Below are 20,865 nucleotides of genomic sequence, written 5' to 3'. Positions count from 1 at the left end.
GCGCCGTTGCCGCTGAGCAAGGCACGGATAAGCGATTTTTCAGCCCGCTTTTGTATCGTGCATAAGGACACATATACTATCGATAATCTAGCGTTTATTTGAAAACGATTCATAAATCAGCCGGAAAATAACAACGTGTTTTGTGTATTCCACTAAAGGGCTATTATCGCGTCTTTCTCTGGAATTACTAGAAATCTCCAAAACTATACTCGTATTCAAAACGGTATAAAACGGAAATGTACCGATGAAAAAACAATCCGTTTCGTACATGTTGACTGCAAGCAAGTCATTGATAAGCGACGGGTGTATTAGACCCATAGCCATAATTTAAGATATTATATTTTAAGCACTCGCAAATGTCCCCGTCCTCCCATTGATTAAAGCGCTGGCCTACAAGCCCTAATTTGGTCATATCCGGCCGGCTCTGAATGTGTTAATGTAGACCTTTTTTTATTTGTATGTCAGCTCTTTGACTGCCAGAGTGGAGTGGACTCAACCTTGATGACATGGACTCGACTCAGGCTCTTCTTTGGTGACTCGGATTTGGACTCGAACACTGGGGACCTCGAGACTCCACTCGGACTCGAGATTTAGTGACTCGACCACAACTCTGACCTGCACTCCTCACGTGTCTGAAACTAGAGACACATTGTCCTTCTCTACTGTGTCAAGACTGTATGGTGTTACTTTAATTCCAGTCACATGTTCAACTTAGCATAAAGGAAACAAGTCTGTTGCAAGACTTTCCCGTGGGACAACATTATGATATTGGGTGACATGACATGCAACTGAACAGGACTTGCCTTCGAGCAACATTGTACTTAGTGTACTTATTTTATGCCTATTCTTATGTCTGCACGTTTACGTTGCACTACTTTTATTGTCTTTTATACAGGGACGCGGGAAGTGGGGGTGCGGCTGGGGCTGCAGCACCCCCTGCTGGCGGGGAGTGTAACTGCAACTGCAAGGTTGTTTTGGCTTTTATTCCATTGTAATACCGAGGCTACTCAATGTCACAGAGCGGAGCGGCACTGCAGATTTACCCTATTCTTGGAATTCATTGCCAGATCCTCATAGGGGCGCTGTCTCGATAATGCAGTGTTATTAAAGCAGCGTGTAGCCGACGCATGAACCAGTTGGGATTCGAATGGAAGCGTCAACGCAGAACTGGAAATCCGTTGGTAAAAAAATAGCGGCCTGGAATAGTTTTTGGGACGCTCAATTCGCAGTAAAGGAATATATCTGTGGTTTCCCTGGCGGATGGCGAACAAGCCAGCAGAACTATCCGAACTCCGCAGAGCTGAGCGTGAGAGCGCGGAGTTGGGCAGTGGTCTCCTCTAGTGAACGAGAGTGTTGGTTTACCAGAGTGGTTAACCTATGACGTTATTATCATATCACTTATCTCAGCACCCCCACTGACTGACTTCCCGCGGCCCTGCTTTTATACCTATTCTTATGTCTGCAATTTATGCATTGTTTTTTTATTCTGTCAACTATATGCTGATTTTATGCCTATGTTCATTTTATACGAATTGCTGTGGGGCACATTGGGCTGCGGTCCATGTATGAAAGGTGCTATATAAATAGTTATTCATATTTATTATTATTATATTGTAAAAAATGTATGCATTGAAATGTCTCGACGACATTGAAAATGAGGGTGACCTCAATTGTCCTTTTCGAGAATAAATAAAAGGTTTGAATTTAATTTAATTGAACCCCCTATGGACCAGTTAGCCTATAGCTCTCCCGGAGTTTTAAGCCAGGCTAATGGTCCGTATCCGCTTCCATTCATTTGTGCTAAGCTAGACTAGCTTGCAGCCGGACAGCTTTCTATACTGAACACAACAGAGAGAAAAGTGGTATCTATCTTCTTGTCTGACTCTGGAGGAAACGGTAACATCCCATAATGTTGGCGCGTTCCCTTAAGTGTATCAGACCATCGTAAGCAGCCCCGCTGAGCACTCTGACCCACAGAGACTCACCGCTGAGGGGGTAAGAACCACGGAGAGAACGACACCATCGTCCTCGTCCACCGCGTCCGGCGAGGGAACGAACACGGGTTCTGACGGGTAGAAGCCCTTCTGCTGCCACACCTGAGGTCACGCACACACATGCACACGCACACACACACACACACACACACACACACACATACACAAATCAGATATTGTTATCATTGTGTATTAATCAGATATCGTTATCAGTGTGTATTAATCAGATATCGTTATCAGTGTGTATTAATCAGATATTGTTATCATTGTGTATTAATCAGATATCGTTATCAGTTAATCAGATATCGTTATCAGTGTGTATTAATCAGATATTGTTATCATTGTGTATTAATCAGGTATCGTTATCAGTGTGTATTAATCAGGTATCGTTATCAGTGTGTATTAATCAGGTACCGTTATCAGTGTGTATTAATCAGATATCGTTATCAGTGTGTATTAATCAGATATCGTTATCAGTGTGTATTAATCAGATATTGTTATCATTGAACAGGACACAGCTACTTGGTTAATTCTTTATAAGATTTGAATATTATTCATCTATTTAAATTTGCAATGTTGTTCCTTCCAAAGTAGGTATCTTTGTGTACCTCTGAATACTATGTCTGACTCTGAAGGTATTCTTCAGAATATTCTCTGAAAAAGGTTCCTACATTATGTATGTACTGACCCTAGTCTATGACACTAGGGATAATTACATCATATTACATCACCCCCCCCCACACACACACACACACACCTTGAGAGTCTTGTCCTTCAGGTCCATCTTGAGCAGCGAGTCTCCGACCAGGTGTCTGAAGCCGCAGCCATAGAAGTAGCGGTACGGCCGCGTGTTGTACTTCCCATAGTTGATCTGGGGGAACTCAAAGCCTCCGTATGCATGGAGGTCGTCTCCATGGAGATCCTCGTGGGTGCAGAAGACCTGCTTACACAGCGACACACACAGAGGATTAATAATGGCCTGTTGTTTACTGTTCACTGTTGTTTATAGTGGATGGAGTTCACTATTGTTTATAGTGGCTGGAGTTCACTATTGTTTATAGTGGCTGCAGTTCACTATTGTTTATAGTGGCTGCAGTTCACTATTGTTTATAGTGGCTGCAGTTCACTATTGTTTATAGTGGATGCAGTTCACTATTGTTTATAGTGGCTGCAGTTCACTATTGTTTATAGTGGCTGCAGTTCACTATTGTTTATAGTGACGGGAGTTCACTATTGTTTATAGTGGCTGCAGTTCACTATTGTTTATAGTGGCTGCAGTTCACTATTGTTTATAGTGACTGGAGTTCACTATTGTTTATAGTGGCTGGAGTTCACTATTGTTTATAGTGGCTGCAGTTCACTATTGTTTATAGTGGCTGGAGTTCACTATTGTTTATAGTGGCTGCAGTTCACTATTGTTTATAGTGGCTGCAGTTCACTATTGTTCATAGTGGCTGGAGTTCACTATTGTTCATAGTGGCTGCAGTTCACTATTGTTTATAGTGGCTGGAGTTCACTATTGTTTATAGTGGCTGCAGTTCACTATTGTTTATAGTGGCTGCAGTTCACTATTATTTATAGTGGCTGGAGTTCACTATTGTTCATAGTGGCTGCAGTTCACTATTGTTTATAGTGACTGGAGTTCACTATTGTTTATAGTGGCTGCAGTTCACTATTGTTTATAGTGGCTGCAGTTCACTATTGTTTATAGTGGCTGGAGTTCACTATTGTTTATAGTGGCTGGAGTTCACTATTGTTATAGTGGCTGGAGTTCACTATTGTTCATAGTGGCTGCAGTTCACTATTGTTTATAGTGACTGCAGTTCACTATTGTTATAGTGGCTGCAGTTCACTATTGTTTATAGTGGCTGCAGTTCACTATTGTTTATAGTGGCTGCAGTTCACTGTTGTTTATAGTGGCTGCAGTTCACTGTTGTTTATAGTGGATGGAGTTCACTATTGTCCATAGTGGCTGCAGTTCACTATTGTTTATAGTGGCTGCAGTTCACTATTGTTTATAGTGGCTGCAGTTCACTATTGTTTATAGTGGCTGCAGTTCACTATTGTTTATAGTGGCTGCAGTTCACTATTGTTTATAGTGGCTGCAGTTCACTATTGTGCATAGTGGCTGGAGTTCACTATTGTTTATAGTGGCTGCAGTTCACTATTGTTTATAGTGGCTGGAGTTCACTATTGTTTATAGTGGCTGCAGTTCACTATTGTTTATAGTGGCTGCAGTTCACTATTGTTTATAGTGACTGGAGTTCACTATTGTTTATAGTGACGGGAGTTCACTATTGTTTATAGTGGCTGCAGTTCACTATTGTTTATAGTGACTGCAGTTCACTTGTTTATAGTGGCTGCAGTTCACTATTGTTTATAGTGGATGGAGTTCACTATTGTTTATAGTGGCTGCAGGTCACTATTGTTTATAGTGGCTGCAGTTCACTATTGTTTATAGTGGCTGCAGTTCACTATTGTTTATAGTGGCTGCAGTTCACTATTGTTTATAGTGGCTGCAGTTCACTATTGTTTATAGTGGCTGCAGTTCACTATTGTTTATAGTGGCTGCAGTTCACTATTGTTTATAGTGGCTGCAGTTCACTATTGTTTATAGTGGCTGGAGTTCACTATTGTTCAGCTGTTTGTCTCCATAGTCTCGCCTGTCATGCAAGGATGTCGGTCATTACCTTAACTACTCGTTGATACGGCAGTGACTGGTTGAAGTAACACGCTATATAGTAATACACACTATATACTGCACTAAATACAGTACTACACACTACATACTGTCCTACACACGGTACTACACACTATGTACTGTACTACATACTGTGCTACAAACAACATACTATACTACATACTGTGCTCCATACTGTACTACACATTACATACTGTACACTACATACTATACTACACACTATGTACTGTACGACATACTGTACTACAAACTACATAATATACTAAACACTACATACTGCACTACACAGTACATACTATACTACATACTGTACTACACACTACATACTGTAATACACACTACATACTGCACTACATACTAATCTCGTTATAACAAAGAGATTAGCTGAAAACGCTATTGTTTTCATGCATAGATCACTAGACGTGTGAACTTATAATACGAGTTTCACGTTATAATTTCCTCTATAACAGCGTGGCCCGCTGGGCGACGGCGACCGTGATACTGTCGGTCCACAGGTTCACACAGACGGCTCCCAGTTTGAGGAAGCACAGAGAAGCTCCGCCCCTCTCCAGTGGGATCATGTGAAAAGGGCTCTCCGGTGACGAGGTCCGCATCAATAACAATCTGTATAGTCAAAGACATGCCTCCAAGAGGAGCTCACACTGTAGAGCTTTAATGTTACATAATACCCGTTTGGGGAGCAGTTAACTGCATGTCGTTCAGTTCATTGTTTAACTACACTTTGCAGTTAAACCTTCTTTTTCAAAGCGGTGTCACTTTGTGTTACTGACTGTCACCTGATCTTTATGGGTTTTGACAGCGGTGGCCGGACTGGACGTCCTGGTGCTGAGGTTCACGTCCGTCGGCGTGTCGGCGGTGACGCCCAGAGGGAGGACGAAGCGTCGAGGAAACACCTTGCACAAGGTGTTGTATACCTGGGGAAACACACAGCAGTAAGGTCCCTTCATTTACACCTTAACCTCTTAAGCCCTAGCCCTATTTTCTGAAAGTAAATGGAGGATTGCTCCACTTCTACAAGGTCCATTTGCATGTTCTTGGTATCTAGGGACATCTATGGATCTCAGGGAATGTATTCCCAGTGTTATAAATATTGTGTCTGTTACTAGGCTTGTGATGAAACAAAGGAGAATATAAATTATGATCTTTCTTTGCATCTTTGCCAGTGAATAACACCATGCTTCACCAGACATGAAGAACTGCCACTGAGCTCATTCAGCACCTTCTTTAGATCATGTGTACAACAAATCTAAGCAAATGAATAAAGGGAAGATGATTAAACAGAAGGTTTTGTAGATACAGTACTGAATTATGCCATCCGGACAAATGCAATTTGAAATATGATTATAGAATATCGGGCCTATAAATTACCTTATTTTGACCAAGTCACACATCTATGGATCGGGCCAAATCTCCCCTTTCCAATGGCAGAGTTCAATCTGGATTTAGTATCACCAGGCGTGATTCACAAACCGTGAATGAAATCTACTGTAAGTACAGTTACTTTTTTATAATGTACATTTCTCCGCCATTTTTCATCAGATTGCAATGCAGTTTTTTGCTAGACGTTCACAGAAAGGTAGAGAAACTAACTACGTTCTGTTGGCAATAATGTTCAGGTTTGTGGGAGATCACCCCGAAAAATAAGAGAAATTAAAAAGTAAATCCAGAAGTCAGATGATTGTCAGGGGCTGGCATGAGCTGGGTAGTGTAGTTTTTAGAAATTCAAAAGCCCATCGAAAGCCCTGGGTCTCTTCCTTGGGCCGTTGTGTGCCAGCGATCTGTTCAATGGGGATAAATTCCAGTGTTTGCAGTGCTAAACCTATATTACATATTATAGCTATGGATCTAATAACAATGTCGATTGTCAGTGAGTTTCTTCCGGTCATCCATACATTTCCGTTTTATACCGTGGTGAATATGAGTATAGTTTTAGAGTGATCCTGTGTAATCCCAGGAAACTCCGCCAAACAGCGCTTTACTGCATTTCATTATAAATCGTGCCATTTCTTGCCTGATTATTGAATCAATCTGAAATCAATGCTAGATTATCGGTATTATGTTTCATCATGCATGCATGAAAGGGTGGGGGGGGGGGGGGGGGGTCGTTTTTCTATGCTTTGATCGCCACCAACGGCATACATTACACAATACATTACAGACACACGCTGCGATCACAGGGAAAAAATTATCGGATCAACGCAAGATTGATAACATATAGTCCTTACCTCGTCTATGATGTACTGCAAAAAGAATAATCTAATTATCTGATCGCCATTCCAAATACTGATCACGATCGTGTCCAACGTTATCCAGCATTGCACATGAACAGGCGGGCAGGGACCCTCGTCGATGCCATCCCTATAAGCGCTTGTTTGCGTGTGTTTAGACCCCGCCCCCACGCCGCAGCTCGGCCGAGAAAACACATTGTTTCAAATGGAGTGCAATAGCGGCCGCAAGGCATTAGGTGGTGGTATTGGCCGTTTGTGAACTCAGAGCCATTCCCAATGATAACATCAGGCTGGATGGATGAATTATGAATGGATATAGCGAATAAAAGAAATAACGTTTAAAACCGACTTTTCTCGGGTTTGGCGCCCAGCGCATGGCGAGTTATCCCGGAATATCTCGGGTCTGGCGTCCAATGTGTTAATTCTGAAAATATACACTTTGACTGCTGTTTTGACAGGGTTAGGGTCTTTACTCTTGGCTACATTTGACAAGAAAACGCAACAATAATTCATACATTCTGTAGAGATGGATTTATGGCGTGATGTCATTTGCGGTCCAGTATCGGACCGCTCGGGCTTAAGAGGTTAAAAACCCAGTGAAATAACCTTATCAAAGAAATAATAATTAAAGTAATAATCTCAGTAATATTTTCATATAAAGGTCTATTGGTTCTGGAGGAGGTAAATGGTAAATGTCAATTACAATTTTGTTCCTCAGATTCACCCATTCACTCACACACCAACGGCAGAGCAAGGTGTGCAAGGTGCCAACCTGCTCATCGGGAGCAATTAGGGGTTAAGTGTCTTGCTCAAGGACACTTTGACACGCTGCCCGGGAGGAGCGGGAATCAAACCGTGAATCCCCTCCTACCCCCCCACCCCACCCACTGAACCACCTCCAATGTACAGCCCCCCCCCCCCCCCCATTTTACGTCAAATGTATATACTCTTTTCTGGACTCTTTTTGTATCACAAACAGTACTGTATTTGCAAATCTGGTATGTCATAAATGTATAGATGTAGCAGTACTGTCTATCTGTATGTCATGTATGTCATATCTGTCCTGATGAATTGAAAATGGGGGACCCTGATGTAAACAAGACGAAAGTCTTTCTCTGGTCTGCATCCCCTTAACAATTGTGTGTATTGAGCTGTACTGTACTGTACCCATTCTGCAATCTGTTAACACTTTGGCTGCCTAAGGTTAAATTCATGATATATACCATAGATTGCCAGCGCTATTTGTCTATGGAGAAAGTCCCCTTCTTTGCAGGGCTATAACTTTTTTAATTCTATTGCTACATTGCCATTATTAGGGCCCATTCAAAGTCCTATATGTATTGTTCATTGTGTAGCAACGTTAAACTTTTTCATTCACATATTCATAGTAAAGTATGGTCTAATGTATAAGTATGTTTTCATCTCTTTCTGCAGCTTTCTCCAGAACGTGATCTATAGCCCCAAATGCATTATATTGATGATGAAATACAGTTTGATGGCAATCAGCGCGATATAAAAAATTCCAACTAGACGTACTTCTAGAAGTTACTACACGTCATCTGATGTTGACCGGATGGGCGAGGGGGCGTTTATAATTCCGTGGGCAGCGTTATACCAATCATCTAATGTGGGTCAAATGTTGATAATAGCAGTTAGTATCGAAGACGGTAACGTTACACGCTGAAACTCACCCCAGTCTCCGCGCGCCGTTGGGCGATCATCGTCGAGTAGAAATCTTATCATTATGGGATATATTTTTACCCGGTCCATCTCCAGCTTGTATAATGGTATATACGTCCAAATCATGTTGTTTATCGAGTTATTGCCAATCGATCACCGTGTAGCGTGACGAGCCAGAGTCCCATGAACTATAGCGAGCGCCCGGAAGTACTACGGTCGTCATGACAACCTCTATTCAACATCCTGTTTGGCGATTGCGCCGATCGGCCACCAGATGGCGCTCCTGAACCGCCAGAGAGCTCAGTGGGTCCTGCTGGTGGATCTCAGGCCAGCGGAGGGGACATATGAATCCGATCGCAGATTTTTGAAATATTGATATAAGGACGACGTAACGCGTCCTCCGGCAACTTTAGCATGGCCAGCAAAGACGTCTAAAGACGGGTCCCGGCACTCAAAGTGTTAATAAAGTTTTCAATCAATCAACCTTTCTATCTCCAGTCGTCCCCCAGTTGTTGAAAGTTGTTGCTGTTGGACTGACCTCGTCCAGGGCCTCTCCTGACCTGCGTAGGTACTAAGGCTGAGCTCAAACGTTCGGACCTTCATTCGTTACGTTGGCATTCGAATTTTAGAACTTTTTATTTTTAATTAAACATTATTTTTTTTAAATGTTATATCTTTTTTTATGTGTCTATTCATTCGGTTTAAACCAATGGGGGTTTTCTTCACAGTTGCCGATAAAGATTAGGCTACACTAATATTATAGTATTAAAACTGATTAGTTATATTCAAGGAAGTTTATTTAATAAAAACAAAAGGTTCATTTAATCAGATTAATCACTTTATTCAAATTGAGGATTTAGTTTGAGGATATTTATAAAAAAAAAAAAAAAAAAAAATTATTTTATTTTATTAGAATTATTTTTTAGAATTTTTGTTTATTATTATTAACAAAGAAGGTTTGAATGTCCGTTCGAAAAACCCTGACCAAAAACAGGCTTCGGGTACAGCCCTAGTAGGTTCTGGAGCACTCACCTGGTCCAGGGCCTCCCCTGACCTGCGTAGGTTCTGGAGCACTCACCTGGTCCAGGGCCTCTCCTGACCTGCGTAGGTTCTGGAGCACTCACCTGGTCCAGGGCCTCCCCTGACCGGCGTAGGTTCTGGAGCAGGTAGTTGTTGATGGCACCTCCGTCATCCGAGCAGCACATGTCGAGTATCAGGAGGCCGTCCTCCTCGAACGCATTAATCTGGTGGAAGGTGGAGATGGCCTTGGTGTGGTACTTCACCGGGCTGACCTGGGACAGAGACGGGATTACATGCAGGTCCCAGGTCAGTCGTTTTGATTTCAGGACTTGAATACCTTGAGTACTACCATGAATCGTCCCTGAAGGTCACATGAAGTAGCCTAACGCGCAGGACTACATACTGAAAGTTCCTTAAGCGTCTCCCATTTACATTAGGGATGATGATTTTGTAGATGAAGATAACTGAGATAACTGATAATAGTTTCTGTTCCAATAACTGTGGTCTGTATTAAAAAGAAGTTCCTATAAGTTAATCCAATTGTGTACTTACTGAAAGTGATATGAAAACACTGTAAATGGAAAATAATGTCTTTATGTCCGTTTCTGCAGTATATTCCAATGCTCTGTTGTGCATGTGAAAGTACCCAAACAAAACCCAAGTGACAAAAAACTAAAACTAGACTTCCGGTTTGGCGAGGAGCAGGTGAGCAGCTGCAGAACAGAGCCCCCGGTCCAAAATTCACGAAAGGTATTAAAAAGTTATAAAACACGATAAAAAGTAACAACTTGAAGATGAAAGAACGATGACAAGACCCAGTGCACAAAACTCGAGGAGAAGTGAGAGAAGAATGACCGCCGACAAAGAAAATACGACAAAGGGAAAGGGACAACACGAGGGGATGACGCAGCAGGTAAAACAAGCTAACATAACGTTAGACCACAGCGAGGCCTGGCCGGATGACGAAGCTACAAGCTAACATGGAAGCTAACACGATGAATATGCAAGCTAGCATTCGGATCGGGCTAGAAGCAATACAGAACGCTAACGATGCTAACATGCAAACCAACACGCAGACTGGACTCGATGCAATACAGAATATTCAGAGGAGCATGGAGGCAAATTCAAAAGAAATAAAACAAATGGCCCCCAAAAGAAGGACAAAGAGACGCAGGTCAGCCGGACCATCCGAGATGCAGGCACGGAGATCGCCCAGGCCGGCCAAGATTCAAGCATTAAGATCAACCAGACCAGCCAGGATTCAAATATCGAGATCTCACACTACACCAAACAGGACTCGAGCACTGAGATCACACACACCAACCGAGATTCAATACCACATATCGCTGCTGTCGGGACAAAACCTCATAACTCCATTTTTTGAATTTTTTTTTATTATATAAATCAACTCCGTAGATCATCCTCCATATGTGTGTGTGGGTTTTACAAAGTTTAAACAATGGGAAAGCATTAAACCGATCATCTGTCTAAACCTCCTAACTCTATTCACCCTCAAATCTGTGTTAGTTTTTTTCATCTGCTGAAAAGTTGGGTTTTTGGAGTTATGAGGTTTTGTCCCGACAGCAGCGATATGCATATTATTTTATAATGAATAGATGTTATGACTCGAGACACTACAAATACCACACAAACCACTTAGAATACAGACAAGGTAAACATTAGTTGGGAAAATTGGGTCTTGATTCGGGACATATAATATAAATATCACGTACTAGACTAAACTGAAGACACTAACACACATGACGCACAACTAAGACGGTGGGGAACCAGATGAAACACATTCGGAGACCTGACCGGGAGCTCTGGAACTGTACTATCATAATATGAAAGATAAGAATTCCATAAAGGAGTAGGAAGAAGCGTGAGACACGGTCGCCGGTACGAGGTCGCGTCCCAAATGGACACCTCACCTGTCCCGTGCGCTTGTCCACCAGGTGGAAGATGGTATCCTGCGTGGGGTCCCAGAAGATGCCATCGCTCAGAGCCGCCCCCCTCACTTTGGCCGTGACGATCTTGAACAGGTCCATCTTGATCGGCTGCTCGATGAACACCACGTAGTTCTCAGACATGGCTAGGAGGACAAGGCAGGGAGTTCAAGCTACACAAACGGGATCATAATAATAGTAGTAGTAATAATAATAATAATAATAATAATAATAATAATAACAATAACAATAATAATAATAACAATAACAATAATAAATTGTATTTGTATGGCACCTTTCATACAAGAATTGCAGCCCAAAGTGCTTGCAGCAGTAGAATAGACATAAAGGAGACATAAGGATAAAATGAGCATCATATTGGCAGAATAAGAGCAATGCGTAAAGTGCAGACATAAAAATAGGCATACAATTTGCATAGACTTGACACTAGTATAGAATATAGTATAATACAATCTGAGTAAATATTCAGAAGTAATTAAGCGGATGGGGGGTGGAGGGTTAAGAGGGAAGGTTAAAGGAACACTCCATGAAAGAAAAACAAAGCTGATTTACTAAACTCATAATCTCACCCATATCCTAAAACGATCAGCATTTTCCGTCCGAATTCCATTTAATATACGTCCAGGAATAATGTGACATCGTAATGACATCACACATTCCTACTCATTAACTCAATCACTCTCAACCCAAATGAATCTGTACGAGACAGTTGTATAGGTTCCTTTAGGCAGAGGTATCGGCTCACCGAAGCTGTGGTAGTAGGAAGGGTAGAGCTTGTCTGTGGGCGGAATAGAAACAAGCACTTGGGCGTTCTGGAGGGTGTCTTGGGCGTCCATCTTGTGGGGAGGCACTTTGATGATGTTGTACAGGGCTCCTACAATCACAGGCACAGTTAACTGGTAAATGGTGCATTTATATAGCGCTTTTATCCAAAGAGCTTTACAATTTTGTTCCTCACATATTTATCTATATCTATAGTATATACTGTATATATATACTATAACGTATATACTGTATACACTATAACTTATATACTGTATATACACTATAACGTATATACTGTATATTAGGGCTGACCCCCATTAGTCGATTAGTCGACTGATCGGTCGAAAGGAGCCGTAGTCGACTGCCAACCTCTTAGTCAAATACAAAAAATATATATATATATATTTTTTTTTCATCATTCTTTCCAAAAGAAAAGAGTTCTAGAAGCGTGGCTAACGCTAATGGCACGCATACCAGAGGCTAACTGCCTACGAAAACAGGCACAGAGGCACTGAAAGAGGATTTCACCCATCTAATGAACACACTAGACTAGACAAATATCAAGATGTATCCATCAGTGGACCAATCGCATGCTTTTGCAGAGGACAAGAAGCCTTCAGTCGACTCCTTCAGACATTAAGCACCCCCACAGCCCAAATGGAATGACAAAAAAAAGAAAATAATTATACTTTTATTTTATTTTTTTATTTTAGTCGACTAACTGCAAATTTTGGCCAATCATAGTCGACTATCCAAATCCTTAGTCGGGGACAACCCTACTGTATATACACTATAACTTGTAAACTGTATACACTATAACTTGTAAACTGTATACACTATAACTTGTAAACTGTATATACACTATAACTTGTATACTGTATATACACTATAACGTATATGCTGTATATACACTATAACTTATATACTATATATACACTATAACTTATATACTGTATATACACTATAACTTATATACTATATATACACTATAACTTATATACTGTATATACACACTATAACTTATATACTATATATACACTATAACTTATATGGTATACACTAACTTATATACTGTATATACACTATAACTTATATACTGTATATACACTATAACTTGTAAACTGTAATAATAACAATAATACACTTTATTTGTATAGTACCTTTCATACAAAAATTGCAGCTCAAAGTGCTTCACAATTGAAGAAAATTAAATTAGCACATAAAGTGCATATAATAACAGTCTCTCACATTGGGATCTAACATCCCAACTGGCCACCTTGTTTATTGATTCAGTTTAAAAAATAAACAATAATAAAAAGAAAAGTAAGATAGAATAGCCAAGAGTAGAATAGTGCAATAGTGCAGTGCAATAAGTAGTAGACATAAAATGAGCACATAAAGTGCAATTTACAGTGCAATAAAATTGTTCTGGATTACTGTATATACACTATAACTTATATACTGTATATACACCATAACTTATATACTGTATATACACTATAACGTATATACTGTATACACTATAACGTATATACTGTATACAGTACACTATAACCTATATACACTATGAGTTATATACGTGTTTGTATACATGCAAACCTGCGCACACGGCCCTTTGGAACATGTGACCTGACCTCTGCTGTCGTAAGAGTTGCCCATGTTGTAGGTGGTCCCGTCGGGCTCGTAGTGCGGGTGGGCAGTGGCTCCGTTCACTGCAATGAACTTGCTCCAGTCCACCTACACAGTACTGCAGATTCAGACTCAATATGCAGTGGTGGAAGAAGTACACAAGTTCCTTTACTTAACCCTCTAGTCACCCGTGTCGCAATTCTCGTCAAATAGCCTTTTTTTCATGTGTGTTTGTGGATAGCGTTGGCTATATTTTATGTATATGCCAGGAAAGTAGCTCAGTATCACATCTTTGAGTCACATTACGATAATCCATGTTTTTTATTTAATTTTTTTTATCACTATTAAGCGCATGGAATAGAAGTATCACACCTTCCACCCTAGTTGCAGAAATGAACAGGTTGACTCCCATGTTAAACAAATGTTTTTAATACACAGCCTGTACAGTTTAAAATTAGAATGATTCATAAGTAACATGATAAAAGGTTGGATGAGGCCTCCAAGAGGTAGTTTGTGCATTTATTCATTTTCAAGATTTTAACCATTATTTTCTTTAGGGTTAGGGTTAGGGGGTAACCTCCTAACCTTAACCCTAACCCTAATTAAAAAGAAATGGTTAAAATCCTGAAAATGAATAGATATTCGATATGTATGGTGAGGACTGAAGTTAATAATGATATTCATGAAAAGAAATTGGAACAATACATGAAAAAGATATGTTTTACTGAGATCGCAGTTTTCGGCAAAGGGCTAAAGTTGTGATTTTCTTAAAGGTTGACTCGAGGGTTAAGTCAAAGTAGAAATACCCAGATAAATAAGTACTCTGGTAAAAGTAAAAGTCCTCCATTCAAATTCTACTTAACACTTTGGCTGCCTAAGGTTAAATTCATGATATACCATAGATTGCCAGCGCTATTTGTCTATGGAGAAAGTCCCCTTCTTTGCAGGGCTATAACTTTTTAAATTCTATTGCTACATTGCCATTATTAGGGCCCATTCAAAGTCCTATATGTATTGTTCATTGTGTAGCAACGTTAAACTTTTTCATTCACATATTCATAGTAAAGTATGGTCTAATGTATAAGTATGTTTTCATCTCTTTCTGCAGCTTTCTCCAGAACGTGATCTATACGCCCCTACGCTAGACCCCTACGCTCTGCATCTTCTGGCCGCCTCAGACCTACTCCTATCCAAGCTCCGGGAGGGTCATCAAAGAGAAGTCGCCTATTCTCAGTCCTTGCCCCACAATGGTGGAATGAACTACCCACCCCAGTTAGGACAGCCGAAACACGTCCAATCTTTCGCCGTCGACTAAAGACGCACTTCTTCAACCATTATCTGAATTAAAAAAAAAAAAAAGAAAAAAAAAAAATCTAACCCTAACTAACCATACTGTCATGCACTTGTCCTAATAAACTAACCTACACTGTAGCACTCAACACTTTGATGAACATTGTTACTCAGCTGATAGAGTTGTGCTCTTCCTGATGGCTTGTCGTACAGAACTTGTAAGTCGCTTTGGATAAAAGCGTCAGCTAAATGACTAAATGTAAATGTAAATGTATAGCCCCAAATGCATTATATTGATGATGAAATACAGTTTGATGGCAATCGGCGCGATATAAAAAATTCCAACTAGACGTACTTCTAGAAGTTACTACACGTCATCTGATGTTGACCGGATGGGCTAGGGGGCGTTTATAATTCCGTGGGCAGCGTTATACCATTCATCTAATGTGGGTCAAATGTTGATAATAGCAGTTAGTATCGAAGACGGTAACGTTACACGCTGAAACTCACCCCAGTCTCCGCGCGCCGTTGGGCGATCATCGTCGAGTAGAAATCTTATCATTATGGGATATATTTTTACCCGGTCCATCTCCAGCTTGTATAATGGTATATACGTCCAAATCATGTTGTTTATCGAGTTATTGCCAATCGATCACCGTGTAGCGTGACGAGCCAGAGTCCCATGAACTATAGCGAGCGCCCGGAAGTACTACGGTCGTCATGACAACCTCTATTCAACATCCTGTTTGGCGATTGCGCCGATCGGCCACCAGATGGCGCTCCTGAACCGCCAGAGAGCTCAGTGGGTCCTGCTGGTGGATCTCAGGCCAGCGGAGGGGACATATGAATCCGATCGCAGATTTTTTAAATATTGATATAAGGACGACGTAACGCGTCCTCCGGCAACTTTAGCATGGCCAGCAAAGACGTCTAAAGACGGGTCCCGGCACTCAAAGTGTTAAGTAAAAGTAGAGAAGTATTTGTTATTGAATGTACTTAAGTATCTAAAGTAAAGGTATGCATTCTACATGCTGTTTGTGTATTCCAGTGCTTGGGAGCGTGCACTCCTCGATCCATTGACCTCTAAAAGTCACGTTAAAGGTATGTCATCCAGTTGTGCTGCTCTGATTATGTCCTAATACATTTTAACCATGTTTTCTATGCAAAATCTTTTTCTTCGAAGCAACTAGTAACTGATGGGTTCAGATAAATGTAGTGGAGTAAAAAGCACAATATTTCCTTTGAAATGTAGTGGAGTAAAAGTATAAAGTTCCCTAAAATGAAAATACTCGTGAAGTACAAGTAGTTCGAAATTGTACTTAAGTACAGTACTTGAGTAAAAATACTTTAGTGTTAGTAGTAGTTACTTTCCACCACTGTCAATATATAATGCTGTTTACATGCATGTATCCCCTCTCTACTTCCCATTTCCCCACGTGGAATGCACCTGATTGGATCAATTACATGCTGGTGCTCTAGTGCGACATCTAGTGTTTAAATGGTATCTATAGTAACTTTAACTTTATATTTCATTTCATTTTTATTTGTACAAAATTATAATTTTGTAAATAAAAGCATGTCTCCATTTGCACATTCCATGAGCCCGAAATCACAAGGCAATGCCCCCATGGGCTGTACAAGTCAAGAAGAAACATCACAATAAATCAAGAACAAAAAAACACCATAAAATTCAAGTATGCAACACTCCCAGACATTCCCCAATGAAGATAAGGAACGGCTTACTAAAACCTAGCAATAGGAAAAGAAAGCACCACAGTGGAGGAGAGAAACCTCAGATGAGCTGTTCAAAGGGGGATCCCCCAACTTGGATGTCGGTGATAATATAGTGTTGCTATGGATGATCGATGGGTGGAGAATAAAACAGGCGAATAATTGGTATGTGTATGTAATAAAACACATATATATATATATATATATATATATATATATATATATATATATATATATATATATATATATATATATATATATAATGTACATGCAATAGCAACTAAGGTAGATACGAAATATTTGAAAAAAGGAAAGAAAAATAGAGCTAAGAACAACAAAAGAAAAAGGATAGGGAAACGAGCGCTTGTATGACTTGATAAGATAAAGGCTCGGAGCTCAAAATATCAGAGTCATATTCCATTAACAACCAATACTTACAATAGCATGATAAAAAAGGAAAATAAAATAGAATGATATGAAAACCTTTCTTTAAAGTCTCTTTTTCTTCCTATATGAAATAGGAAGAAGAATATGTATTTGTTGCATGATCATTACAATTATGTGTGTTAGGGCGGTTAGGTGGCGTAGCGGAGATTGCGTTCGTCACCAACCCCGGAGCGGGCGAATCCAGCTCACAGCTCCGGGGTTGTCACCAGCTTGGCTGGCCGCTCACACTAATACAATTGGCTGTATTAGAGGGTGGGAGAAGCTGGCGGGGTGGGTCCGGGTTGTTGTAATCAGCGACTCCTACAGTTCGGTCGGGGCGCCTGCTAAGCGCGGATAGGACCTGAGTGGGATAGTGTGGTCCTTCCACACGCTACGCCCTCTCAGGGAGGATCCGCGCTGCCAGGTGAAAAGAAGCGGTTGATTGGCTGGACGTGTGTCGGAGGAAGCACGTGATAGCCTCCACTCTCCCAGATGATCTGACTGTGGGGGTAAGTGCGCAGCGACCAGGAAGGGGATTGGGAATTGGCATACGACTAACATTGGGATGGGAGAAAATCGGAGGAAAATGGAGGGGGAAAAAGATTAAAAAAAAAAAAAAAAAAAATCATGTGTGTTACCAGTCCATCGAGTAGGTATGAGCAGTATTTAAGGTGTTAACCCTTTCACTACCACACTACAGAAGGTTAACCCTTTCACTACTGTAGTGTGGTAGTGAAAAGGGTTAACCTTCTGTAGTGTGGTTGCAAAAGGGTTAACCCTTTGTCGTGTGGCAGTGAAAGCGTTAACCTTCTGTATTGTCGCAGTGAAAGGGTTAACCCTTTGTCGTGTGGCAGTGAAAGGGTTACCCTTCTATATTGTCGCAGTGAAAGGGTTAACCCTGTGGTAGTGAAAGGGTTCAGGTGTTAATACTGTACCTTCTCCAGAGTCTCCAGGGTGTCAGGGTCGACTCTGTGAATGAAGTTGGTCTCCGTGCTGACGTAGTAATCTCCTTTGTATTTGACAAAGTTGACGTTCCCATTGTCTGTTACCTCTGAAACAGGAAAATTCAATTAGATTAGAATAGATGCGAAGTACAGTACAACGAAAATAAGTTTGGCATTCAACCAGAGTGCAAACGTAACAGTAAAGTGCAATAGGAATATACAATGTAAAGGGGTTAATCTGAGCATAAGATATATAAATTAGTACTACTGAGTAATAGTGTTAATCAGATGTATGTACAGAGTGTAGTATTAATATGTACAGTGATACAGGTATAAATACACTATGGTAGTAAGTTGTACTGTGTAACTACTAGTAGTTAAGAGCAGGTCAGGGATATGTACAGATATAGTATTTACAGATATATAAAAAGGATTATATGCAGGTAACTATGTACAGACAGATGTGGGTAGATATATATAAAGTAAGAATAAAAATATATATATACATACACGGTATATACAGCATTATTGTACATCATACAGAGTTATATGGGTTATATCAAGGTGTAACTATCATTTGTATTTGTTTATTTTTAACAAACTCCATCACAACACTGTTGGAATGGAATCGTGGGACCTATTCTACACGTTCAAATGACTGCTTGGTTCTTAGGGTTCCTTCAACTGCTTTTTCCTTTGATGCTTCCAACACCTGGAATGACTGACTGTCAAGCTGAAGGTCTTAGCTGATTCCATAATAGTTTATTCTAATTTATTGTGCATATATGCATGCAATTGCTGATAAACTATGTCTTGAAATAAAGGTTTGAAAATGAAAAGGTTTGCTTGAAGTCAAAGGTCAAGGCTTGTTGTTGGAAACCATTTTAGAAACGTCTGCTCCTCTGCTTCACGTTTCCCTATAGTGTCAAACACATGGTGTGTGTTATGCAACCACCCACAGACAGCCGCCCTCTGACCCCATCATGGCTTCTGTGAGCCAGAGTCGCTCCTCACATCTCATTCTGGTTCGCTCGCAAATAGTTCTCCCTCCGTCAGATTCCACCAATGTAAATGTAAATGTATTAGCCAACGCATCGACTGGAGTTTAGAGCTGAGAAACAGGAAGGAGAGTCGGGATGGTTTCCACGCTTCATGTTTCTCCTTCTATCCATTTTGTATTATATTGTTTTCCAGTATTCAACAACCATCTAATATTCATCATTTACATTTAAACATTTAGCTGAATGCTTTTATCCAAAGCGACTTGCAGATTGTGTACAACATGTCAGCAGGAGGGGAACAACTCTGGCAGCTAAGGGTCAGTGGCGTTGTTCATCAAACAGTGTTGAACTTGAGTGCTACACTCTGAGTGCATAGTAGTATAGACATATTTAGCATAGTATGTAGCAGTATAGACATATTTAGCATATAGTAGGTAGTAGTATAGGCATAGTTTTATTTCAATACCGGTAGTTTAATAGTTCAATAGTTTTATTTCAAACCACAGTGTTAGTTTGGCTACATTTACCATTGTCCGGCAAAACAACATTCGAAAAAATAAATGAAATATGAAAAGAGGACCCCCCCCCCCAAAATAAAACAGCCAGAAACTGTACACTGTTTGAAAAGGAGATGGAAGAAGCAAAGCTTATCCAATAGTAGCATAGTAGCATAGTAGATAATAGTATAAACATATTTAGCATAGTAGGTAGTAGTATAGGCATACATTTTAGCATAGTAGGTAAAATGTGCCTTTGAGAAATAAATATATTAGGGCTCTCTCCTGAAAAGGATTGCTCCAAGTAACATCTGGAATGTGTTGGCCTCTGATAGACATCTGCTTAGTGAAACAGGCTACTTACGTAACTTGAACCGAACAATAATGCAGTAGATCACAAACCTTCAGACAGCTGGGGCGTAGTTCAAGTACAGGATCATTCTACTGCCTTATACATGATGTATGTATGTATGATATATGATAAGTTCTGTATTGCCGTTATTTATTGTAACATATAATATAACCGATAGGGCATGCAGACCCTCATCTGCACCTTTGTTTACACTGTTTATCTTTCTCGTATTTTTATATTCAGATCACATTTTATAGCCTATATTTATGTCGTTCTTCTATTACCCTGCCCATACCTGTAGCCCTGTGCTGCTATTCTGACTGATATTGCAATATGATTCACGATATTCGAGGGAATGATAATTTCTGCCTCATTATTCTCAGCTTCATTGAAAAATGGTCATGGTGTGACCTTTGCAGGGATCTGTACCAAAGAAAGTGTTTACTTTACTTCTTTTTACTCAATATTTATTTAACCTCAACAGATCATTGAGAATGAGCAATAAAAACAAAAACAAGAAAAGTCAATCATCAATTAAACATAGAAACTGCATACTGGAGTGAAATGGTTGGTTATTAAGGATTTTAACTGGCCAATGGAGACTAAAGTATTGCGTTTT

General features: G+C 40.3%; 1 protein-coding gene across 1 annotated transcript in view; it reads right to left on the bottom strand.

Moving 5' to 3' along the window:
* Positions 1 to 20,865, bottom strand: part of bco2a (beta-carotene oxygenase 2a) — a gene marked incomplete at its 3' end in the record, with an annotated part of 65,010 nt that overhangs the window by 35,382 nt on the left and 8,763 nt on the right. The window contains exons 4-11 of the mRNA XM_084320596.1: positions 18,388 to 18,503; positions 14,011 to 14,113; positions 12,357 to 12,485; positions 11,576 to 11,736; positions 9,749 to 9,916; positions 5,493 to 5,630; positions 2,752 to 2,934; positions 1,986 to 2,096 (exon numbers count right to left, since the gene is read on the bottom strand). Of these exons, the coding sequence (XP_084176722.1) occupies positions 1,986 to 2,096; positions 2,752 to 2,934; positions 5,493 to 5,630; positions 9,749 to 9,916; positions 11,576 to 11,736; positions 12,357 to 12,485; positions 14,011 to 14,113; positions 18,388 to 18,503 (1,109 nt within the window). The remainder of the gene's footprint in view (positions 1 to 1,985; positions 2,097 to 2,751; positions 2,935 to 5,492; positions 5,631 to 9,748; positions 9,917 to 11,575; positions 11,737 to 12,356; positions 12,486 to 14,010; positions 14,114 to 18,387; positions 18,504 to 20,865) is intronic.

This window comes from Notolepis coatsorum (genome assembly GCF_963971535.1).
Source record: "Notolepis coatsorum genome assembly, chromosome: 8".
Classification (NCBI taxonomy): domain Eukaryota; kingdom Metazoa; phylum Chordata; class Actinopteri; order Aulopiformes; family Paralepididae; genus Notolepis; species Notolepis coatsorum.
Note: the sequence above shows the minus strand (reverse complement) of the source record. Positions and strands in the feature narration are given on the sequence as shown.